The 26,043-nt window shown below is 51.5% G+C and overlaps 1 protein-coding gene across 1 annotated transcript in view; it reads left to right on the top strand.

Moving 5' to 3' along the window:
- Positions 1-4,284: 4,284 nt before the first annotated feature.
- LOC119096377 (retinoic acid receptor alpha-A-like) overlaps positions 4,285-26,043 on the top strand; it is a 43,507-nt gene continuing 21,748 nt past the window's right edge. Inside the window, 7 exon segments of the mRNA XM_037219252.1 lie at positions 4,285-4,468; positions 13,787-13,964; positions 14,335-14,429; positions 16,816-16,943; positions 17,775-17,918; positions 20,972-20,989; positions 20,991-21,093. Of these exon segments, the coding sequence (XP_037075147.1) occupies positions 4,360-4,468; positions 13,787-13,964; positions 14,335-14,429; positions 16,816-16,943; positions 17,775-17,918; positions 20,972-20,989; positions 20,991-21,093 (775 nt within the window). The 5' untranslated portion in view covers positions 4,285-4,359.

Below are 26,043 nucleotides of genomic sequence, written 5' to 3'. Positions count from 1 at the left end.
GAAATTGCATAGCATGTCCTCACTATTGTCAGAGAGATCGTCAAACAAACCAATCACAAAATGGTTGCGTCTTATGTCGTCGTCTTCTGTTACAACTTAAGACGCTTCATCGAATCATCCAACCCGCCCGATATCACCGTTCCAACTTGACGCGCCCTCCAATTGTCCGATATAGCAGCAACAGCACGCGGTACCGGCAGCGATCCGCTGTCATGAACTAACTGGGCCCCTCTTTATTCCTCACGCTTCGAAGCGAATTGCGACCTCGCGGCATGTCGGGTCATGGTGATAGAAAGTCTTTCTCGTAGGCTTGCACGACGCGGCGTTTTAATCGTTGCTCGTGGCGTGCAATGCACTTACTTGGTAACATATCAAGGACTTGACCAAACCATAGCCAGCAAGCTGTACCAGTCCTGATTTCACGGTCTGAGGATCTCACTGGTCTTTCGGAGGTCAAGTCAGAGCGATGGCCTCGCATGACCTCATGTGACGCTACGCGACTTAAGTTTCCATCCAGCAATGCAGACATGCTGGAAAGCGTAACCGTATGATATTAACTCCATGGCACGGGAAAGCTAGCCTCGGGTCATGTCAGGCTGCAAGGGTGCAGCATATAACAGGGATGTAGGTGGCGCTAGATGAGGTCCCGGGGTTCCCGTGGGCCATGCAAGACGAGGCCCCGGGGCCCAAGTTCAAGTGAGGTCAGTGGCCTAGGAAGTCATTTTTGATTAAACGTCTCTCTCCATGTCGGCGTTTGCGCTAACTCTGACCAGGAGCTTCATTTTTTCGTCATAACCATAATGCGTCATTCCGGCCACCCAAATCACTAGACCAAAGGCCTGTCCTGTACCGTGTGACCATTGACCCTTTGACCTGCCCCGGCAGGTTGTAGGTTGACCTGAGGTGGTCTAACGATGCGTTATTTTAAGCGCAAGTCACAGAGGAAGGCTAGATATCAATATCGTGGCTGTGTGATGCTTGTGTTTGGCGCGGTGACCAGAAAGGACAGATTTATTGTAATGCAACGTCAGTTTTGATTTCCGTTAGTTCGTTCATAAGCCAAGAAGCACAAAACCGGAATCCACTGGAGAGTTTATACGACAAGCAACGCGGTGGTCTTAAATGCGTTGTTCTATTAATAAAAGAAACAAAAGCCTTAAGCTCTTGGTTTTTTGGCAATGGAAGTTGAAAGTTCTTATGCTGTTAGCGACTTTGAACATGCCTAAAGGTACTAGCTAAATGATGTAGTGTTAGATCACGATTGTACTGACCTCACCCAATATTTTGAGCTGTGCTCGTCTTCCAGAGTAATAAGTTACTGGGTGGCACCTGCCCGGCCGCAGCCGCACCAGCATACATCGGTGGTTTCTTTTAAGGATGAGCGCAGCTCTAAATACTGAGTACCGTCAGTATAATCGTTATTTAGCATTGCAACGTCGTTTAACCAGCATCGCTGGCATAATGAAGGTTGTTATCTCAACACAGGAACTTTCAATTCATAATGCCGTTTTATTAAGTAGCTTTTTAAACGGCCTTGGCAATCCGTTCCTCTCCCGGAGGGCGGCATGGTCAGCAGACCTGCGTTCGTCTCGAGCTGAATCATCAGTTGACTCATGAGTCAATCATTTTGGGTAGAGTCGTGAGCTGAGTCGACTCCATATGAAAAATGTCACTTTGAGTCATGAACTGAATCACGTTGTTCTTAAAAATTAATGACCTGAATCGTGAGCTGACCATTTCGTACAATGCCGTGTCAGTGAGTCATATGGCTGAAATAAAAATGATAACATCAGGAAACGTAGCGCGCCCTAGACAAATTAAGATATCATTTCAGAACATCAGAATGAACAGCATGCAAGATCAGTTATCAAACATTTTGCATTTTAAGCACGGGTAGTTAGATTTTTGAGCAGCAAACACAGTATTTTATTCTGAACTAGTTTGCCCAGTCTCAGCAAGGAGTCAGATGATATAGCATAGCACAGACCTCCTACATTCCTTAATTCTATGCTGAAATCAGTGAACGATTATTTGTTGCCCATAAAATCCAAGGGCTGGCTATATTTTCCATCGTCAATTGTCAGAGCAATGAACTAATCAATACCTGACCTTTACTACTTCACCACTACTTGGACTGCTATGAGCATCCTTTTGATGATGCTGTGTGAAATCAACAGCAATAGTACCAACGTCGTCCCGTCTCATATGCGGATTGCATGCTGTGGAATGTGACGCCCGACGATTCCACCAGTAGCTATTTCCAACTTCAACTACACTACAACTCCAACGCAGCTTGCGAGTGGCAATGTGGTCTACAAATTGAGTAGTCTTGGAATGCGGGTAAGTGGCGCTTAGCAGCCTAACCCCTATGCAGCTCGGAAACCTGTTTTCACTCCTAACCCATCATAGAATGTCATGGTGAGGTGAGTTTAAGGTGTCCGGGTGGAAACGGTAGTCGGCGCCGCGTTAGCTTATCTTGAGTTCAATTGTTCAGAGTTCAGTTCAGGTATTTTCCTTGCTGATTGCATACGTGGGTCGAGTGAAGTGGGTTTTTGCTGGGCTTGTTTGTGAGAAATGCAGTCGTGCTTTGTAGTACTTCTTAGGCTAAGGTAGGTAGGTGAGTTCATAGTATATTTGTAACTTGTCGCTAATCGCCATTGCAAGAACTGCAATCCGATATGTGTATATATGTATATATATATATATATATATATATATATATATATATATATATATATATATATATATATATAAACGAGCCAGAACTGGACCGTATCTTTGATTTCGCAAGCTGCATCATTCACGGGTCAAATGGTTCAATGCGAGCAATGAGTCTTAACTGAGAGGAATAAAAAAGATGAAACGGCTATGAGTCGTGAACTGAATTGGATCCGAAAGTTTTTGAGCCAGTCTTGAGCCGGCTTAAGAAAATTGAGTAGAATCCAAAAGTTTGGAGCCAGTCTTGAGCCAGCCAAGGCAAATCGAGTCGAATACAAGTCTGATGATCAGATGGTCCCGTTGGGTCGTGGCTGAAGGGTACGTGGCATATTGGTATTAAATACACATCGTAGGCAGTGCACAAAGCCGGTAATGTGGGCACAACATTTGCCTCTTGTGCACGCTGCACAAAGTTTGCATGGTGCTGTAAGCTAACAACGGTTATATACACTTGGTGAGATATTTTCCACACTACATACTCTGAAACTTGGCGTGGGTAATGCGCGTCTTTCTTACATAATGTTCGTGACAGATTCTGACACCAGACCATAAGTTAGATCCTTAGACCTGTGAATCGATAGGAATTCATCTAGATGGCGCCTACCTACCTACCGCCTGGGTAGGTTGCCACCGTCGCAAGTTGCCTGGCTGACTCTACCTCACCTCATCGATATGGCAGACACACAGCCTGTACAGATTAACTTTGAAATGCGAGATTGTGTGACCGCATTTGCTGATGATATTGATTTGTCACCAATTGTAAGTCGTGACGCTGCAGACAACGTCGGTAAATGACAGGCAAATTTCGTTCCTTTTTAGTGTATGCAATTACTTATCTAATTACACAAACGCGTACTGTTGTGACTGCGGGCCGTGGAACCATGTTTTTGGCTATTTTCCTTCGAAGTTTTTGTCTTGGCTGTATTTTGTCGTGCATGAAGTCTGAAATATTTTTGAAGTTGCAGGCTCGTCACGTTGATGCATCAGCCAGTTTTTTTCAAAACATTTAAATGTGACGCAAATGTAACGCCAACCCTGAGGTGGACGCCGAATCTCGCACACTCTGCCGTGTGCACAGTATGCGAGCATGGCCATACTCTACGGATGTGATCAGCATACCCTAGAATAGAGGATGCATTGCAATATTCTGCCGTATACAAGTGGCGACCGAAAAACATTGGCCGTGTACTGGAGGTAGGGAACCTTAGTAGAGTTTCCGAAACTCTGTAACTCAATGCCCTATCCAAAATTGGCGTTCAACGAGCCCATTTTCCATCCTAAAAGACTCCAAACCCTTCTGAAAAGAGCTACGGGCGCCAGTAAATCGCCACCCTCGCCCGATCGCAAAGCGCCCCGCCATGCATACGTCACCCACCGAACAGCTGAGAAGCAGCGGCGACGACAGCGTATCTGGAGGTCGCCGCTCAGTCCTGGGCGGGGCCAGCACTATCGAGGCGTCTGATTGGTCGCTCGCGGCCGTGACGTCACCGGAGCGCTCGCAGGCCTGGCTGCCGTGAGACGCCGGAGTGATGAGAAGGCTCGACGCAGTGTCAAGCATTGCGGCGGTGTGGAGAACGACGCGTGCGCGTGGTGTCGGTGTGTCGAAGAGCGTGACCTGTAACCTGAGGTCGCCGCAGTGACATGACGTCGGTGCCAGCACTCGGGTCGGCCTCGGTCATAGTGCGCGGCCACAGCGCGGCCAGTGCCCATAATGTCATCACCTCGTCTCAGCAGCCCACCTCGACGGTCGGTGAGTGACGTCACCAGACCGGAAGCGCCGGCCAGGGGCGTTCGGCTGCTGTTAACCCTGCCTAGCGTCGGACCATGACCGCGCAGAGGCGGGCTCCATAAGACTCACTGGTGAAGAATGCGAGATATCATGCAAACGTGGAGATATGGCTACTATCTACTAGCTTTCAATAACCTCTCGCTGCGATTTAGGCTTCAGATCTGGGGGGAGGGGGGGGGGGGGTCAGGCAATTATCGAAAGCAAGGCGCAGTCACGGAGACACCATTGCCCATCTATACAACTCCCTCTTCTTCAGACAGGGACCTTCAAACAAAACTGTAGACGCGCACATCCAGCTTCACAGAAAGCATGTTCGTTCAGCTCCGTATCCGCGCGAGCTGATGTTTGCGCAGGGATGCTGGTCCGGATCTGGGGGGGGGGGGACTCCCCGACGTGCGGGTGGAGGGGGGGGGGGGGCAACACGCCTACCTCGGCATCGAGGCGATGTGGTGACGCTGGGTCGGGCTCAGCAGAAGGCGCGCCACGGCCGGCGTGTCGGGAAATGAAAAAAAAACACGTGCGTCATTAACACCAGCTACGCACTACTCAACTACGAATACATTTGTGCTGTAATCTCTGTATACTAAAGTCACCACAGGCGTGATGAGAAACAACACGTCAAAATCTGCGAGGCACTTGACTTGAATGGTTTTTTGTACTTGGAAAGACGAGAAAAATGTGCATGTTGCCATCGATATTTGACGGACTCTTTGATAAATCCCGATAGTCTAACCGTTGTGACCAGAATCGGTGGATTCTGAAAAAACGGGGGACATGGCTTCCCTATGGCTACACTCGAGCTCATGAGAGCACCTGGCTTAGTGACAGACTGTTGGAGCGGTGTCTTACCGCCCCCCCCCCCCCCCCCCCACCCCACCCACGCACCCTTTCCTCACCCCTGCCACTTGATCACAGGTCACTTGTTCCCCCCGCCAAATAATTTGTAATAGGTAGTTAGCTGCTTGGCAAGCCAGCGTCATCTCATGGCAATTCTGCTGCTGGCTTGATGGCTCCTCCAGCCTCCTTTCCAAAAAGGAATCCTGGTCACGCTTCTGTAAGGTCACACGGGAAAAGCATTTTTATCTCTCAGATGCTGAAAACGTTACCTCACTACTGTCTGCTTTGATTTCGGGGCATGACCCCTTTTCAGCGTGAAACTCTTTGTCGCGACTTCTTGACAACTTGAAACACCGTAAACTTTCCAAAACATCAAAAATGGGCCACTGAAGCGTCAAAATAGGATCCCGAAACCGAAAATGTCCTCCGAAAAAAACAGGGCTCCTGCAGCGATAAGGAAAGGCTCCTGGGCTGAAATGGCCACCTGTGACCCGGTTTGGCCAGGTCCTTGGCGAATTCCTGGATACCCCACGGATTCGGAAGTACTGACAGCAGTAGGCAATTGCCTGATGATATTTTACTTTGAAAAAGTCCTGTTAAATCGGACACAAAAAGACACTTTCTTCACGTGCGATAGCGCAGGTCACTAGAGTCGACCTGGTTGGAGGGAAGTGGTGGTGATAAAAGTAATGATAATGGTGGTGATAATGGCTGGCATCTCAGCACGGCTGCTGCCACTAACCGAAAGCCTGTGCTGCACAAAGTAAGGACCTGTCTACGCCGGTCATTTTTGTCCGTTTTCTGCGTCCGAGCCGAGTCTGCAGTCAGTCACCTGATGCAGGCTCGGCATCTAGCTATGACTCTGTGACTCTGTGACTCTGTGCAAAGTTACGTGACGTTACCACACAGAAGCTGCCGCAGCACACCACTGCGGTCAACCATTGTAGCAGACGTTGACCGGAAGAGGTCAGCCCACAGAAATCTCCGTTGCAAACGACTTTTTTAAATTCGGGTCACCTGTATGGGGCAACGCGAAGTCGGATCACAACATGACAAAACAGCCGAAGTAGGATGACATCATGTGTGCTGTGTTCAGGCCTCTAGCGACAACGTTTTAACTCTCTTCCCTCACGTGAGGACACAGGTAATTGATAAGCTCATTCCTGTGTGCGTTTCGCTGCCTAGTACGAACGACGGCGTCTGCATCGACCCCGTCCGCGCTCAGTCCGCTGCTGCAAATAGTACGAGGAACAGCCGCAAACAGTGCGAGTGGCATGTGCATGAAAACAGTGACGTCACACCTCATCCGGCAGTCTGCAACAGCTGATATGCTGCATGTCCTGTCGCAGAAAAGGGGTTTAAACTCATCAGTGAGGGTGAGGCTTGGGCCGAGATGCCTGCATGGCCTCAGGCCGCCGTAATCTCGACGGTGGGCGTGTCCGAGGGTGGCGCGTGAGCTCGACGCAGCGGACCCCCCCCCCCCCCCCCTTCTCTTGCAAGTCCAGCCGATAACCTTGCTCCACGGTCTCTATATACAATGGCCTTTGTTGCCAAATTTTGATCACCGTTTTCGAAAAACTCAAACAAACGTTGTTGTCACTGGTCTTTAAAAAAAATTGTATGCGAACGCGCCAAAACTTCAGACATGATTTCAAATGGCCACATGGCAAGAGGTCTGAGACCAACAGTACACGGTACAACGGGGCACGGTATTCGTCCCCCTCCCCCCTCTTGGCATGCGATGCTGAGTACGCCGCTGGGCCCCCGGCGGTAGACATCGGTCGTATTCGCACGAAAACACGCAGGCTGTTTACTTATCGTTCAAGGCGGCTGATCCTCAAGTGCTTGCTTTTTTTGTTGCCCACTCGATGGTTGAGCTACGTAAAACTCTGCGAAGATGGCAGGCCGATGCCATCATCGGGAAGTAGCTGTGCACAATGTGCCGACAAAGGATGCTTGCAACACAAGCCCACTGATCAACACTCTTGATACATCATGGGTCCGCAAGAGTTTGAAAGGTGCCCGAACAAACGGACATGACCAAGAAACGTGGCTTTCTGACTTGCATGGGGTCGTGGCTTTAATGTGAAAAGATATCGGAATTCCGGGTGGCGCTCTATCTGATCTTGTAGTGGCTCTCTATCCAACTGGGTGGAGCCGAAAATAGACATGGTCCTCCTTCAGCTACATCCTGGGCCATCTCTGTTTAGCAGTCATTGTAGTAGGCCGCGATGGTCAATGAATCCTTTCGCATTAATTCTGCTGTTCCGTTGTAGTCAATAGCGTCATTTTGGTCAGCGAGGAGTCTTAGCTTCTAGAGTTCTTCTTCTTAATTGTAGCGGGGCGGTGGATGACAGCCAACCACGTAGCAGCAAGAACTCTAAATTCGTATGGGAAGAGAGCCAAAACGGTCTCAGGACATCAGACCAATGAGACATGGAATTGCGCGAAGGGGCGCCGCACAATTACAGCTTTGTTCAGTGACTGGCCCGGAATTTCGTCAAGGGGGAACATTGTGACTCCCCCCCCCCCCCGTGAAGTTTGGATCCTCTCAAAAAAATTATCGGATTTCGGCCATTCAGGTTTAAGATTCATATGTTTGTCATATTTATATGGGGGCACATCTATTGTGCACATCCCTAGACAACCAGAGTCCCAGACCAATGTGAGGTCCCTGAGCATCTAGAGCCTCGGTAGGTTAACACATGTCGTTCCAGAAACAGCAAAGGGCCGTCCGAGCAAATGGAAAGAACCCGAAACTAATGTCAAGGGCCCTGAGCAGCCTAGAGAACGCCGGCAGGTTAACATATGGTGCCGCCGTCCATAGCGTAGGGCCTCTCTGAGAATGGAAAGAATATAGAGTGCCCTGGACCGATCAAGAATGCCCGGCAGGTTAGCATACGGGGCCCGGCAACAGAGTAGGACTCTCCGAGCAAATGGACAGGAACCAAGGATAACGTGGAAGGCTCCTTAGCGATCGTAGTGTCCTGGCAAGCGGACATGAAAGATCCCCGGCAACGGCATAGTAGCCATGGACTGCGTAATAAGCCCTACCCCCCCCCCCCCCCCCACCCACCAATCAGCGAAGAGATTTATGGTCTGCTTGCGGCCCCCCGTGGACGCCTGCAGGCCTTAACACGTCCGATTTGGTCGCGTTTTGTGTTGAAAAACATAGCATCTGTTCGGCTGGTCTTGTGCCACTTCGGAGTTTGTAGGTCTCCAAGTGAGGGGGGTTGGACATGGTCCCGTGCCCCCCCCCCCCCCCTCCCCGCCCGCTCCAGATCCGTCATTGGATGTGTTTCTGCCTATTGGACTTACGTGACTGGCCCATCCTGATGGCATAAAGGCTGAGCGTTTGTGTCATCAACCTTATTGTTCAGTTTACATCAAAAGAGATCGATGTCATGAGAGTTTGTTTGCTCTTCACAGTGGTTTCTCACGTCTGTTGTTTCATGCGCGCGCCTCCTCCTAGCACTAATCAACCAGCATTTGACCTTACATATCCTGACCCACATTGGCGGCAACCATTCCTATTATTATATAATTACCATACTATATAAATACATATTATATAAATACCATAACCATAATTAGCCGTTACGTTTCTGAGCGGTGTTGAATGCCCCAGGTCCAGTGGGACACCCGGACACGACACGGCGGCTTGCCAGACAAGCAACCATAAACACGCAGACTGTGCAAACCACGAACATCTGGACAGCTGTAACCAGTCGGCGAACAATGAACACGGCGTTCGCAATGAAAGCCCTCCTAACTCGGCACACACGGATATCGGTTAATCCCGCGATAAACGAGTTCAGGGGACTGATTATACTCGTGGCTGCAGACGTCGAGCGAGTCCTACTTGGGCGATGAGAACCCTGTCAGCTTGAGATGCCCGGCCCGGCCGGGCGGCAAGCATTCTTAAAGCTCATATCTTTGCAACCACTGGTCGCAGCCTAAAGCAGATTTCAGCAACAAAACACTCAAGTGCTTTGGCTCATATACCGCACGAATTGTTAAGTTTGCAAGCTGTTGTAACAGACACGTTTTCCTGCAACATTGCAACATCACTGCAATGTCACCTCCCCCATTCGATAAACAGAAAACGCAAAATTTTTTAAAATGTAAGAGGATGAGGACCAAGGAACAGAACCAGGTTCACATCACGACGTGGCGAGGCAGCGATACGAGACTAACAGAACCTGAAGGATGCGAAAAGTGAACACTAAACTTGGTAATGGGTCGTGTCAAGAACCTACTATGCGCTCGTGACCGCATCCCATGTATCCAACCGTTTAGAGGGAATGTTTCTTATTTGGAGATATTGAGGTAAGCATCAAATATGATGAAGCAACGTCACTTATAACTACTGGTATGCTTTTTGAATGGAAAAGATTGATCTAGATAGCATAATTCTCTGTTTAGTAAATTTGCTCCTCAATGCGTCATCGCTAGATTGCGTCACCGTACCTGAATGAGATCTAGTTGACGGCTGTTATATCAGGAAATCGCGCATGCGAACCCCAGATGTAAACTTATCGGCAATTCGATTTTTGTTGGCCTTGATCGCATCATGGCTCATGGAATAGCGGGATTTGAATGACGTTACTAAGACGTCATGAATGCCGAGATGACTTTGAAATACTTTCCCCGATATACCTTTTCCCATCTTCGCGGGCGTGTAACCCAGAAGCTAGAGGGGCTTAGAACTTAAGAAAAACAGGATTGTGGACAGCTCCAAAAGCTCTTCAAGATAGCTATTTCAGTTCAAAACCCCATATAAATGTGGAATACTCCCTTAAAGGGCGTTGTTAATGGTTGGTGCCAGATCCCAGCAAGCGAAGCAGACGAAAGCCTAAGACCAGCTGCACAGTTCGACGCACGTGCCGTCTATAACTCAATCATGGGCGTCCAACTGTCTGGCGCTCAGGTGCGCCAGCAGTCGGCGGGACAGAAGACGATGCGACCCTCTCCGAAGCCGATCTCGAACGCCGGACGTTATCGTGTGACCCGAGGAAGGTCATGTCATACAAACTACGCAGATGTGTATTCTTGCCCATTGCCACGTTTGAGTATATAGTTGCACGACGTTGAAATTGTTTTAAAGGCAGCTACAATGGACCAGGTTAAAGTTGTTATTGGAATTGGCGTTAACGGGTGAGCTGCCGTTTATAGCTATTATTGTTACCCCATTCCATCTAACCCAGACGGTGCTTACTATCTCACACGGCGTAACTAGCTACCCGCCTTATTTTGAAACACAGGGGTGGTCACTATTGTCAGCCCTCCGCTTTTGCCTGGGGCAGTGGTCCGTACGAACGCTATGAAATCTCCTGACCTTCATCTGCCTCGAACTGTGATAAACAAACGTACGCGTTTAGCCTAAAATAGCCCGGCGGTTTGGGTGGTGATCGAGAGCGATATAACCTCAGATAACAGCCACTCAGCAGCCAAGACAGAAGTATGTCCTCTGGAAAAACGCTGGATAGGGGAGGTTTTGTTTCGGGATTCATGTGGAGGCATCACATGAACCCCGCCTAGCACGGCTTGTGTGACTGACAACCGGCACAACCTTCAGGATGGAAATGCATAACCCGTCGGCTGCAATGTTGTTATCCGTGTCATCCCCAAGCATTTAGCCGCCAAAGCGTTCATGGACCTGGGAATGCAGCGACATGTGACTGAATCCCTACACTTACACAGATGCACACGCACCATAAGACGTGTTCGCCAGCCTGATGGATTGACGGCCCACGTGGTCCAGGACACATTCCTGCCGGCGGCGGCGCCCCGCCAGTGAGGGTATATACAGTTGAGATACGATGGTCTTCACCTCCACGCCACTGGTGGCGCACAAGGGTATCCATTCTGTGCATCGGCAGTGGCTTCATATCCACAACGTTGCTCACGACTGGTTGGATACCTACGTAATGACAAGTCATGCGGCGACATATTTTTCCACTCACGGACGTCGGGACATATCAGCCCCCGTTCGTAGCAAAAGGCGACTTCGAAACAGCGCTCGAACGGCTTGTAATGCCCACCTGCCGCGCGCAGCACCCCTGAGCGGTGCACCTGCCCTGCACCCTCGCGCCGCCCACTTCGTCAGATGCTGCACCACTCAACGAGATACGCCGGGCCCCCCGGTCCCGCCCGTGCCCCGTATATCGCGGCTCGGAAGCCGCCGGCGCCGCTATCTGGCAGGCCGCGCTCGCCGCCGACAAGGTCACTGGTCACGTGACGGTCGTGTTTGAACAGGTCGCCAGAGGCCGCCGGTGTGTACTCAGCAGGCCACGGCGGGCCGCGGCGCGCCAGCCACCGGCCACGCGGTCCTGGGCCGAGCCTGCGGGTGGTCGTCCTCACACGCCCGGGGGCTGGTCTCTGTCCGGACCCGTGATCCGGTCTGGGGCGCGTGGCGCAAGGCGCGTGCGTGACCTCGCGGCGCGCTCGGATGGAGGCAGGCTGCGCAGGCCCACCTCGTCTGACGCTTGGTATGGTCACTCCGGCTCTTTTTGGTTTGGCTCTTCCGCCTCGGAACAACCATCTCGGAGTTATGAGATCAAGGAGCGAGATAAGAGCCACGCCGGGCTGTCGCAAACCACGAGGCGTGGCTCGCGGAACCCCGCCGCCGTGTGCTCTGGGGCTGCAGCTGCTCGAGCGGGTGAGACCAGTTGACTCATGACTGACAGCTGGCTCACACCCCCGGCGAGGCGAGGCTCTGCGAGAACGAGGGATGAGGCGGTGAGCGTGTAGGTTTAAATAAGACAGTGGAAAGACGCCAGCCACGCTGATCACACGGTATGTTTGCGTTTGCACTACGGTAACGATTCCGACCGCCGCCCCAGTGCACCTACAGCTGCCATGCTGGCGCGGGTTGCGAATGGTTTGTACACGAGCCATCGCCGCAGGGATTACAAGTGGTAGGAGGGCTGATTCGTACCGTGGCAGCCGTGATCCACACGCAAGAGGACACAACAGTGGAATGAGCTCGGTGCTGTTAGCTGAGCCTAAGGAGGGTAAGGGTACAGCCGCTCAGCTGTCCGAGGTGTCCTGATGTTGCAATTTGGACGCCGACGCGGCGCGCGCCGGTGAGAAAATGGATCTGTTTGGAGGGAGAGGCTACCGCGGCGCCAGGTATGCCAGGTCAGGTGCGGCCAGCACAGCCCGGAAAGCCCCGCCCCACCCCGCCCCCTCCACATCCCCCACCCCTCCGTGCCACCGAGACTCGGCGTGAGATAAGGCGGCCATTGCAAGCACAAGTGTTTAAATCCGACCTTGGTGTATCGTGCGGTATCTGTAGACGCGCCGTTATCGGGTATACTGCAGTATCGTATGAGCCATGCTGTCTGGCATGAGTCATGACAAAAGTAGCGGCAAAAGCAGCGTCCGTTGCATCTACCAGCTGTCTTGCCGTCGGCTTACCTATTTTTAAGAGCTTCTGCCGATAGTTTTTCGAGCGTTAGAGCATCGGCCGATACGCTTATTTTGGGCCACAATGTCGTTTAGAGCGTTAGTGTTAAGGAGGTTGTTCCACATTTGTATGGGGTTTCAGACTGAAATGGCCTAGAAAAAGCATATAAAAAGGCCAGAAAAAAGCCAGGCCGGGCCAGAAAAAAAGAGGATAATTCGGCGCACTTAAAAGCCCTGCCCTTCTTAAGAACTAACTCCTCTAGGTTCTGAGCAGCACACCGGACTCAAAATAGCCTGCACGAAATACTTTGAGTCCAGCGTGTTTTTATTAAAATAGTCTGTACGAGATAGTTTAAGGTCACTCAGGAATCCATGGGGTCATAATAACGTTACCCAAATCCTGTCACTCCATAAGCCATGCGGCGACCGAGTCCAAGAAAAATGTAATTGACAAGTGGCTCACATCTGGCGATCGTGAGCACGATTTCCAAATAGACTGGAAGTCAACTGGCTCTCAATCAATGTAGTGTAAGGTTCGACAACCGAACTTTGACTTATTGATAAGCATATTTACTAGATATAAAAGCATGTTGTCTAGAGTAGTCTTTTCCTGCTTAAAAGTATACCATTGGTTATAGGTGAGCTTATTTCGTGATATTTGATGCATGCTTCATTTTCTTCAAATGTGTAAGATTCCATTTAAGGAATGTTGACGTCCAACCGTTTGGTAAAATGAATGCTGTGCATTAGGCGGCACTTGTGAATTGGCGTCAAATGTCATCAAACGCTATTTCACGTTAGCACAATTTAGCGTTGAACTGCTGGGAAGACCTTATACAAGAAAATGGCAAATGTGAATACGTAATATAAACATGCCTCTAGACGCCTATTTTTCCCGAGAAACATGCGCATTCTTCCCAAAACATATGGCATTTCATGACGTCACACCATTGCAGGCCGTTCAGCACGTCATGAAAAATGTGTTTTCGCTGTGCTGGAGGTTGTGAGCCAACGAGACGCCCGCGTTGACAGCCGAGGTGGACCTGCAGCAGACGCCCGCCCTCTCTCCTGTGGATTCGTCCATGCTCGGTCACTTGTGCGCCATCTGCAACGACAAGGCCACCGGCAAGCACTACAACGCCATCTCGTGTGACGGCTGCAAGGGCTTCTTCCGCCGGTCGGTCAGGAAAAACCAGAAGTACACCTGCAGGTGGGTGCCGGGAGGAGCTCTGGCTCGCCCGCAGTTCCAGGGCGGGTCGTGCTCGCAGTTGCCGAAGTTTATCAAGATACCGAAATTTCCGGTGCCTGTTGTGTTTTATATTGATCATCTTTGTGCTGGATACTGCGGGGCATATGAGGAATACCAGGGACGCTGACCAGTGCCGATCGCACACTGCGCAATATGGTTGCGACCAACGTACGGAGAACATTTGGCGCTCGCTTGTGGAGCGTACGCCACAAGATAAGTGAACCATTCCAAACCTTCGCTTCCTTATCAGTTCTCCGCGTCTGGCGGTCGGTGCATGGATGCATTCTGTGCAATGACATTGCATGCAACTACCTTCACGGTTCTCCCGCAGGTACAGCCGGAATTGCATGGTGGACAAAGAGAAAAGAAACCACTGTCGCTATTGTCGACTGAAGAAATGCTTTCGGGCCGGTATGCGAAAAGAAGGTATGGCTTGATCCGGAAAACGTATTTGTGCGTGTGTGGGGGGGGGGGGGGGGCGTTTGATATCCAGATCAGCGGTCCTGGTTAGAAATGTGTTGGTGCGTGTGGGAGGGTATTCTATGTCCAGATCAGAGGCCTCGGTTAGAAACGTAATCGTGCGTGTGGAAGAGCGTTCTATACCCAGATCAGAGGCCTTGGTTGGAAACATATTCGTGCGTGTGGGAGGGCGTTCTGTATCCAGGTCAGCAGCCCTGGTTAGAAACCCGCCGGACGTTGATGCCTGTAGCCGCTAGCTCTTCACAAAGACGTGCACGACGCTCCCTGTGCTTGTTGTCTGGGTGGTGAGTGACACATTCCAGACTTGGTCGAATGGACCGCTCTGTTGCTCCGTCAGTCCCATGTCTAGAGCCAGGCCCTCCATACCGTCAGTCCCATGTCTGGAGCCGCGCCTTCCATCCTGTCAGTCCCATGTCTGGAGCCGGGCCTTTCATACCGTCAGTCCGATTTGTGGAGCCGGGTCCTACCTTCTATACCGTCAGTCCCATGTCTGGAGCCGGGCCTTCCATACCGTCAGTCCCATTTCTGGACCCGGGCCTTCCATACCGTCAGTCCCAAGTCTGGAGCCGGGCCTTCCATACCGTCATCCCATGCCTTCAGCCGGGCCTTCCATACCGTCATCCATGCCTTCAGCCGGGCCTTCTGTACTGTCAGTCCCATGTCTAGAGCCGGGCCCCCGACAACCGTCAGTCCCATGTCCAGATCCGGGCAATCCATACTGCCAGTCCCATGCCTGCAGCCGGGCATTCCATACCGTCAGTCCCATGTCTGGAGCCGGGCCCCCGACGCCGTCAGTCCCATGTCCAGATCCGGGCATTCCATACCGTCTGTTCCATGCCTGCAGCCGGGAATTCCATACCGTCAGTCCCATGGCTGCAGCCGGGCCCCCCATACCGCCAGCCCTATGTCTGGAGCCGGGCCTTTCGTGCCGTTCACGCTCCACACATTGGCAGTATCGGAGATCGGTCGCACCGCGTTCAGCAGCAGTGGGCTTGGCTGAATTCAAGGCGACGGTTCCAACGATATCTTATTTTTCATTCATTGCCCACATTGCTTTCTCACACCACTGCTCGCTGCGTCGTACATATATGTTTGTCCGATGCAGAACCCTTCCTGTCTCCCGGATGGGCCTCTGGTGGCAAAGAGGCATGTTTTTGTTTAGTTTTCGCTCGCCTCGGAGACAGCCCGCGACAGTACACAGCCGCGCTGCTGAGTCGTTGGAGCTGTCGATCAGTGAAGACAGGCGCTGAGTCAGTTCGCCGACTCGCGCAGTAAAACACCGCCAGCTCGGCAGAAACGGAACAATGCGCAGATGCTCACAGCCAGGCTGAGGTGTGCACGCTAAGTCGATGCTAAACGCTCGCCCAAACAGAAAATTGCGAATGTAAACATTGTGCCCGCGGAGCGTTTCATGTGTCGCTATCGCTGGCGAGCTGCCCACAAGCGGCGTCGTTACAGAGACCAGAACAATGTCAAACTTGACGTCATGCACTTAACGACTGGAAAATGCTAGACTTAGGCAGATGAGTGCATGCGCGGTCAGACCTGCTCCTTCGCAGCGTCACAGAACGTGAACTATGACATAACTTCACATGAGATAATTCTCCGACAAAAAGCGCACGACAGAAGCTATATCTAAAGCGCAGTGATACCCGCAGCCCTGTACATTGTTAGGGTCATTGAGCTCATCGGGTGAGAGCTTTTGTTCGCAGCTGGCCGTGGGTTCCAGAGCCACCCTGACTTATCTTGCAGCCGGATACAGATGGTCTGAACGGGACGAGCGCTGGTGATGCGCGCTTAAATGACGTCACACACCCACAGATAGGCGCCCCGATCGCTGCACCGCGCGGCATCGCGGATGCTCTCGCTTCGGTGTCAGACCACGACCGGGACCAGGGTGGCCGACCAGTCTGGGAGAGCCGGGGCCAGACTGGCCGACCAGTCTGGAGAGCCGGGGCCAGGCTGCCCGACCAGTCTGGGAGGGCCGGGGCAGACTGCCCGACCAGTCTGGGGGAGCCAGGATCAGACTGGCCGACCAGTCTGGGAGAGCCGGGGCCAGACTGGCCGACCAGTCTGGGAGAGCCGGGGCCAGACTGCCCGACCAGTCTGGGAGAACCGGGGCCAGACTGGCCGACCAGTTGGGGGAGCCAGGACCAGGACGGCCGGCGCAACGCCATTCATCACGAACACTGGCTTTTATGCCCAGGCCTCGGATGGTGCATGGGTAAAAGACCCAGTCCCGCTGCGCCACCGCACGCTCCTCCTCTGAGCCCAATCGTGTCCCACTTTGATCCAGTCTCACACCCTTCTGACCCGTCCCGCCGTCCCACAGCCGTGCAGAACGAGCGGGACCGAATCAGCGCCCGTCGGCCGAGTTTCGAAGACTCGTCTCATAGTGCGCTGTCCGTGCAAGTGCTGCTCAACGCTGAGCGTATGTCGCGCCAGATCGACCCCACGTGGGTGAGTTCGTCCATAATGAACACCCCAGCATGTCGCGCCAGATCGACCCCACGTGGGTGAGTTCGTCCATAATGACCACCCCGCATGTCACGCCAGATCGACCCCACGTGGGTGAGTTCGTCCATAATGACCACCCCGCATGTCGCGCCAGATCGACCCCACGCGGGTGAGTTCGTCCATAATGACCACCCCGCATGTCGCGCCAGATCGACCCCACGCGGCAGAGTTCGTCCATAATGACCACCCCGCATGTCGCGCCAGATCGACCCACGCGGGTGAGTTCGTCCATAATGACCACACCGCATGTCGCGCCAGATCGACCCACGCGGGTGAGTTCGTCCTCACTGACCGCCCCGTTGTAATGCAAATGACAAGGAATCTCGCTCGAGTAGCTCCAAGGGAGTCGACACCGAATCCAGTTTGCATCGCGTGTGGGTACAAATGAATCGACGTCTAGCTTGTTGGGCCCGTTGATGATTACCAACAGATTGGGGAGCAGCTGGACGGATCCCACCCACGGAAGTTCACAACCAATAAAACGAGCCTCAACGAATCTGCGAAAGCAGACTTGCAACCCAGCAAATCAAACAAAACCTGTTTTTGCTGCCTAACCACCTGCAAAAATTGTTCTGTAACTTGTCGCAAAGAATTCATACTAACACTTGCAAAGACTGCAGGTTTGTATGCACTTAAGATCAGTTGGACTCAGTCAGCTCGGTTCGGACATCAGACAAGCGCCCGTCTGGCGTGGTGCTTGTCTAATGGCGACCTTCTGCGCCGCCTACGGTCAAGCTGGACGGGGCGGCATCTAACCCTCGCCGACTGCTGCAGGCCGGCTGTCGGGAGACGGACATCAGCGACAAACAAATTGCCACGCACGCCGACGTCTGCGACTCAATGCGGCAGCAGCTGCTGATCCTGGTGGAGTGGGCCAAGTGCATCCCTGCCTTCCTGGAGCTGACGCTGGATGACCAGGTGAGGGGGACGTTCTCTCTCACTGAAATGTGAGGTCAAGTGAGGAGGATCTCACCGTCCTGTAGCTGGCGATGGATGGCCAGGTAAGGAAGAGCTTTGTTTTCTTGCAGCAGACACTGAATGGCCAGGTGATGAGGAGTTGAGTCTTGCTGGGCCTGACGTCTGTGTCAAGGCGATGAGGGCCCTCGAGTTAACGCTTGGTAACCAGGTGGGAAGGATCTCCGCCTCCCTGGAAACCATGCTAGATGACCGCGAGAATACGGCCCTGAACGAAGGTTTGAAGACCAGGTGAGAAGGATTTCCAGGACCCTGAAGCTCACAGTGGATGACCAGATAGGGAGAGTCTTAGCTTGCATGAGCCCGCGCCCGATGTTCGAGGAGTCAGAGGTCAGTCAGAGGTCAGAGGTCAGAGGTCGGAGGTCAGAGGTCAGAGGTCAGAGTCAGCCAGAGGGGTCCTCGCGTTCTTGGAGCTGGCGCTGGGTGACTCAGATTTCCTAGGGCTGAGGTTGGATGCCCAGTTTTTCTAATACTCCGCTTTCCTAACGGCCTCCTGGGGCTGCGGAAGATTCGTTTGCGGATGAATGGACTCTGTCAAGAAACTGCATTGTCAGGGCATTAGTGTAGGGCTCGGATTTGCAGTGGATTCGCTTCAATTTCCTTGAGGTGCGAGTTGGAAAACCTCGACCGACACCATGCATATATGCACAGGCACATAATGCTTCTTCATGGCATAAATTATTTCGTCTTTCAACTCATGCTTATCCCCTACCCTATTTAATCAGCGGTTCCTACCATGTTTGTGTGACAAACGTTCTGACGGACATCAACTCAGCTGATGAAGCTCGGTGCTGCTCTTGAAGCGGGTGCATCCCTCGAACGATAGCCCGCGACCTTGGCCGACGAGCGGCCCGACCCGGCGGCATCTGCCAGTCATCCCTTCCCGTGCGAATGCCGACCGAAGAAGGGCGGCGGGCCCGGCCGGCCGTCGACCGGCGCGGACGTCCGGTACGATACTCCAAGGCGGAGCGCCGGACTGAGGTCACTTCCTTCCACTTAATCGTCGACGGTGGGCCCCTCACCGGGCCGCAGCGCTGCGCTCGGGCCCGATGCGGGCGGTACTCGTGGCCCGACAGCCCCGTTCCTGGCGGGGCAGTCGGCCCCATTCCCGGCGGGGCAGTCTGCACGACCGCCCGCCCCGCGCGTGGATGCCGTCGAGTCGCCGCAGGTCTGTTTACTCGGGCCGGCTGTAAGGCCCGCGTGATTACCGCCACGCCCAGCGTGGGCAGACCGTGGTGTCGGCCGGTCACGTGAGTGCGTTCTGAGGCAGCAGCACGTGTCTGGGCGATGACGCGCCCTCCCCTCCCCCCCCCCCGCTGGTGTCGGTGTGACGCTGCAGGCGGACGGCACTCGGCGCTGATTCAGGCCAAGCAGACCCGCAGCGTCTGGCGCCGAGGCCGCAGATACTGAAGACGTCAGCGACACGTGCGCGGTGGGCTTCGTCAATCCTTAAAGGAAATGTTCCACGTGTAGATGTATTGAAGTAAGCATCAGATATGATGAAATAGCATCACTTATGACAACACGTCATTGCTTAATTGCGTCATCGTACATTGCACGACATTGAGTGAGAGCCAATTGAAGTCGTTTTATCTGGAAATCGTGCTCACGAACGCCAAATATGAACGCATCGACAATTGTTTTGCTGGCCTTGGTCGCAACATGGCCAATAGGATGGCACGATTTTAATGACGTTATTTTTGCGTCACGGATGCCTGGGTAACCTTGAAATACTCAGCATAAGAAGGGTGAAACAGTCATCAGCGTTTCTTATTAAGATTACTGGGAGTTTTTCAGTGAGTTACGCCGCATTTAAGCTTTTCACAAAAAGGCAGCTCACTTTAACTTAAAATGGGGAGTCATTCCCCGGGGAAAACAATTTTGAATCTACTAAATATCTTCTTTTTTGAGTCTAAAATCCAGAACGTAAATTCAAGTGCCGAAATCCGGGAGAAATAATGTTTTGGGAGTAGATTAGGTCAACCTTTTCTGCTCAGCCCCCCCCCTTCCAACCGATCTTTAAAAATGACATTTTTGGGTTTCGATCTTGAGAAGCGCTATGAACTGCACCAAATGGTGTTCACGATGGCTGTTTCAGTTCAAATCCCCATACACATGTGGAGCACTTCCTTTAATATTGTGCTAACTGAAGGGGATATTGATGCCGCGGAACGATGTTGCGGAAGGACGAGAGTTTGCGCAAGGATAGCTGTGCGATTTCGTTCGTTGCGGTTTCATTGCGCTGGCGGCATCAAAGACGAGTATCACATATCATCATTGGATAAGCTTGGCATGCTCCGTCTACGTGGACATGGCGGAGAAAGGTATAGAAGGGAGGGTTAGGGACGCCTTGATATAACTTCGCATGTCAGTCGTGTATTTCATGACAAAGGACATCGGCGTGGTATTTCCTCCTCTCATTCCAGACGACCTTGGAGCTTGACAGTCTGTCAGTGGTTTCCAATTTCCACTTCTGCTCTATGAAGTTTGCTGCAATATTCTGCTGGCCCGCATGTCTGGGATCGAAGATGACATAGACGCAAATCACTGACTTACCTGGGAAGGGTCGGTCTCATGCTTACAATGGATCCGTTGCGAGTGGAGACCCAATTCATAGCCCCAGTCAGCCCAGTCCCGTCCCACCCCGATCGAGCCTGACAGGTCGCACCAGGTACTGTGATCTTACGGTTAAGGTCTATGTTTGTCCAATCTAAATCATGCCTGTGAAACCGCGCGATCCCACCGTATGCCCCAGCAGACGCCAACGCCGAAACGAACGCATTGTCAGACCTTACGGCCTGACCTCCTGTCCCCCCCCCCGTGTATGCCACCAGACCGCCCATGACCCGCTGGTCTGCCCCCAGGCGGTCTGACCTGTCCCCCCCCCCGTGTATGCCACCAGACCGCCCATGACCCGCTGGTCTGCCCCCGGCGGCGTGACCCGGCCGTCAGTGAGGTGTCAGCGCTCGTGACCCAGTGGTTCGTTCTCGGGACAGATCGCGCTGCTGCGGGCTCCACGCTGGTGAGCACCTGTTACTGGGCGCCTCCTGGCGGTCCCTGCATCTCAGCGGCTGCGTCCTGCTCGGCAACAGGAGTGTCGTCACCCGAGGCTCTCAAGGTCAGCGGCGCCGGCGCCCGCGGCCAGACCCGCCGGTAGCGGCCGGAAAGACCGATACGGGGTTTGTCAGGCTTGTTCTCAAATGATCCGTGAGTTGTCATGGCGGCGGCTGCTCTTAAAGGCAGTTCTGGGCTGTGGGTGGCGCAGGTGTGTGAGTTGGCGTTAGATTAGATGGAGTTGGGAATAGAGTTGGCGATAGAGTTGGGAACTGATGTTCGGCACTCGGCATCCGTACCTCTTATCCTCTACCCTCGCTTCATCGTGCATCCTCGCGACACCCCGCTTGTCCGGGGCAGGCTGCAGGCGTCAGTCACGAGTGGGCTGAGAGCCCCGTGGGAAGGTGGACCTCGACTGGATCCAGCGCGCATGTGCGGGTTAAAGCACGGCGGTTGGCCCCCCAGGAGAATGCAAGTCTGCCCCGCCGTTAACCATTTTCCTTCATCCCATAACCCTGAAATGATTCTTTCTGGTCGGAAGGGCTCTAATCCAAAAAACCGACCTCGGTCCCCGAGGCATCCATGCATGTGGTAATGTTTTTTGGCGGATCTTGTAGTTGAGATAGGTAAGAAATCCGTGCATATGATCGTATATGCGTGTCTGTGGATGCTGTTTCATTGAGTGGCAAATTTTGGATGCGTAGGTGGGTACAATGTGTGTGATGGGCAAAAGTATTGAACCCATTAAAATTTAAGATATTTGTGTTTACTCACTGTAATCAATGATGATGCGGTGAGGTTTTGAGTTGTACCTTCAGCATTGTTGGGTTCTTACCATCACATGAAGTTTCTGTCATCATCCTTATTTTTAGTCCCAAACAGTAAATGACCTTCCTTTTAGAACAAGAGAGTCGTATATTAAAACAAAATAAGCACACCATTACGCCTACCAGGATGTCGCATGCGTTACAAATGTAAACGGCGGGAACTGACCTTTCTAACCTATGCCAGTCTTAGCCTGTCCTGTAGAGAGGCCTAAGCGTTCTTCGATATGAGGGCGAGGTCATAGGACACCGTAGACAGCTTACCAAAATCATGCTGTTAAGCCACTGAGAATGCGTTCAACACTGAGAATACGCTCACCACTAACTCCTAGGAAGTAATAAACGATCACGAATCCGTGATATGCTTGCACCATCCTTACTCTGTGCTTTTTTAAAAAGAGCGTCAAGAAGTGTTAGGTTAGAAATGGTGATCTGCTGGCTCACAAATCGGTCCATGATTATAATTATCTAACGGGCCAGTTTCGAGCCACTTTTTAAACAGGCGCGCGCGTAGAACTGGCTCGGTTTGGGATTTGTCAAGAAAACTGCGGGGCGCCAAGACGGTGCTCGACTCTTGGAGGACCGCCCACCGAGCGTTGGCCGTGGCGGCGCCGCACGAGCCGCCAGACCGCGCAGCTGACGCGCCTGGGCTCGGCGGCACGGTCAAATGTACAGCACTGGGGCATCGGAATGTGAACGTCGGTTATTACGAGACATCCTACGTAATAATGCATTATATATATATATATATATATATATATATATATATATATATATATAATATATATATGTGTATATGTATAATATATATATATAGATATATATAATATGTATATATGTGGTATATATATAATGTATATATGATATATTATATATATATAATATATATATATATATATATATGTGCATATATATATATATATGTGTGTATATGTGGTATATATATATATATATATATATATATATATATATATATTAATATGTAGGTGTTTGATTATGTTTTAGGGTTACTCAGGCCTGTCCAATTTGAAGTATGTATATCCCGCAATCAGAATTCTAGCTAATGACAACAGTTTTATAATCCTCGACAAATTTGCGCGAGAGGAACTTTTGGGAAGTGGTAATTAGGGCAAGAACACCAAAATGTTAACCTGGACGCCACTCATTATAACGTGCTCGTGCTATGTACCCAACGCTAGGCAAAAACTTAGGAAAAATCAACACGTTTTGAACTACCGCATCCACTGAAATGGTGCACCCAAAGGCAGATGCGCGATGTCTTATCGAAGTGGATAAGCATTAAGGACGAGATGGTACACGGAAAAAAAAATGTAGTCGAGCAGTGAAGGAGCAGACAAGTGTATGAAAAAACTGTGTCGTGTGTGGACACATCTGTCAATGACATGTTTTGGTAAAAAAGACCTAAATTTCGCGTACGGATGACGAAACAATTGCGTGTCAAACAAGCAGCGTGATATATCGTATTCATCGCAATAAGTGGCAAAGTTGTATGCTATGTCCGGAACAGGGGGCTTTACATGCCCGCTCAATAACCATTTGTCGTCTAATTCCTTGAGTCAATCGGTGAACGATGTGAAATTTGCTTGACTTAGGGGATGTCGGTGAGCAGAGTTGTTGCTACATGTGAGGCTCAGAAAGAAAATGTTGATTGCATGAAAATCGCACTTTGGAGGCGTCCGAGATAAAAGCCAAATCTAGTGCGCATAAGGCGTTCAAATGCCTTTATAAGCATATATACATGTGAGTGTCCTGCCGCTCTACCACACTCTCTGCGGGCCTCCAGACAGTGTCAAGTGTACTCCAGGGTCGAACGTATTCCACATGGGCGGATGATCTAAGTAGATTTGCATCGATTGTTCCACGCAATGCCTACGCACTCGGCTAAGATTAGCACGTGACACCCACCGGTGGTGAGTCACTGGTCTGCCCCCCCCCCCCCCCCACCGCTGGCCTATTCTCCACATGCTCAGCTGGCTAGTGTTTGTGAAGTGGAAGCTGGAGGCCGTGACAGTGTGTATCACTCTTGTATGTACTGAGGCTTGCTAGGCAAACACTCGCGCTGCTACAAACAGGTCACCACAGGACACCGTTGCCATGGTGACCCCTCCAGTGGTACGGGGTCGATCAACAGCTGTTTGAAATCTATCTAGATTGATGACTTCTAGTCGGGGGATAAAGTTCTGTCAACGGTAGCATACTTCCGCAGTCATGGATTTCAACAGTCCAGAGTTGGCCATGGGTCTAGCCTCGCCTGGTGCGCTGCTAGCCCAGATCCGAAGAACTAAATTTGCTGTCGCGCGTTTTCTGAACACGCGGTGGTGCTGTCGCTATGGCAACTGCCCGTCGATGTGAGAACGCGGGGGTCTGAGGCAGGCAGGGGAGGTGGTGATGGGGGGCTGGGGGGGGGGGGGCTGAAGTCCCGGGGTGCCAGAACGGCAGTTAGTCACCCTGACAGATAGCTGGGCTGGTCGGCCTGGTAACACGCACGGGTCGCCGCCTCTTGCAGTGCCCGGTCACCTCACGTCACGGTCCGGGCGCGTGGTCGTGGCTGAGGTCCGATTGCTAGGCCAGCGTGTTTAATGGCTGTCAGCTTTTCTAATCAGGGCTACTCACGCGCTGCGCTGGATACACTGGACCTAGATGTCTGGACATGACATTGTACAAATTTGCTCGGGGCGGTTGTGTTAACAATTTTAAAGATATACGACGTGTGGCAAGTAAGTGGAGCTGTGCCCCCTTTTGAAACCCGCTAACCATTTGTGCTACTCTAGATATGCTTGCTTTAGATCCGAATTAATACCCAGATAGCATCGCGGGTTCACTTTGTCTTTTCAATGTGTTGCAATGAAAATGTTGCTTTGAGGTCTCTTATTCACTGACCAACACGCCACATACTGTGAGGGTTGGGGCCAACAGCACACATTCTGCAGCACTTAATAAAGGCCATGATGTACAGCATGTAAAAACATATCAATGTTGAACCGTAACAGTCAGAAACGCTTCAATTTTTCAATGCATTGGTTCATACTAATTTCAACAGTTGCGTGTTCATCTATACCTGCGGATGTTTGCATCCAGTCCAACAATATCATCGCAATAGGTACGCTGACCTGGGCTAGACTGCAGAGGCCACCATCGAAATCAAAGTGCTTGTTCGGGTCAATTCACGTGCAAAGTGGTATGTCACTAGCGTCAGACGGTCAATACTAATGATGTGTTGAATTGCTGCTGTTTTAAAAAATAATTGAGCCAAATTACAGTTCACCTGTTCACTGCTGGAAAATATGTGATTCCCAACTATCAAGACAAGAGGCCGAAGCGTCATAAGTTGTTTGCGAAAACCACAAACTGCCTACGAGTTAACCTGATGCTCCTAGAACCCCTGAATCATTGCACAAGCCCAAGAAGAATTTGGCATGATATGAAGGCACACTGGAAACACTTAGGGAATGAAGACCCGAGAAATGCGATCAAACATTGCATGTCATGGTACCGGCATGGCATCGCTTTGGACGGATTGGCGCTCAATCTCCGCTGGACACTGGAGCAACCAAGTGGCGGTCAAGGAGCCAGGTCGTAAAATTGGTGTTAAGACAACATTATTGCTTTTTCTTATATTCCACCGACTGACACAAATTTGTCGGCTTGACAAAAAAAACACGGTTCGAAGCTTTCTGGGATGGAAACGACCTTGCTGATAGTCGACGGCACGCAGCTGTTTTCAGAGTCCACTGAATTGTTATCTCTTCATTCATCAGCTCCTGTAGCTCCGTAGAAACAATAAAAACAAAATTGTGCGCATCGCTGGCTACGCAATTCAAACAGGTGCAATGTCCATTGAGAGAACGAATAGATAAAGAAAAAATTAGCAATTTAAAGCACGAGAGAGGCATCCAGACATATACACACACACACACACACACAGACCACACACAACAAACACACCACACACACACAACACAACACCACACACACACACACCACACACACAACACACACACACAACACACACACACCACACACCAACACACCACACACACACACACACCCACACAACACACACACACACACACACACACACACACACACACACACAACCACACACACGCACGCACGCACGCACGCACGCACGCACGCACCCGCACGCAGCACGCAGCACGCACGCACGC

The sequence above is a fragment of the Pollicipes pollicipes genome, unplaced genomic scaffold (genome assembly GCF_011947565.3).
Source record: "Pollicipes pollicipes isolate AB1234 unplaced genomic scaffold, Ppol_2.1 Scaffold_2035;HRSCAF=2384_pilon_pilon_pilon, whole genome shotgun sequence".
Lineage (NCBI taxonomy): Eukaryota > Metazoa > Arthropoda > Thecostraca > Pollicipedomorpha > Pollicipedidae > Pollicipes > Pollicipes pollicipes.
Note: the sequence above shows the minus strand (reverse complement) of the source record. Positions and strands in the feature narration are given on the sequence as shown.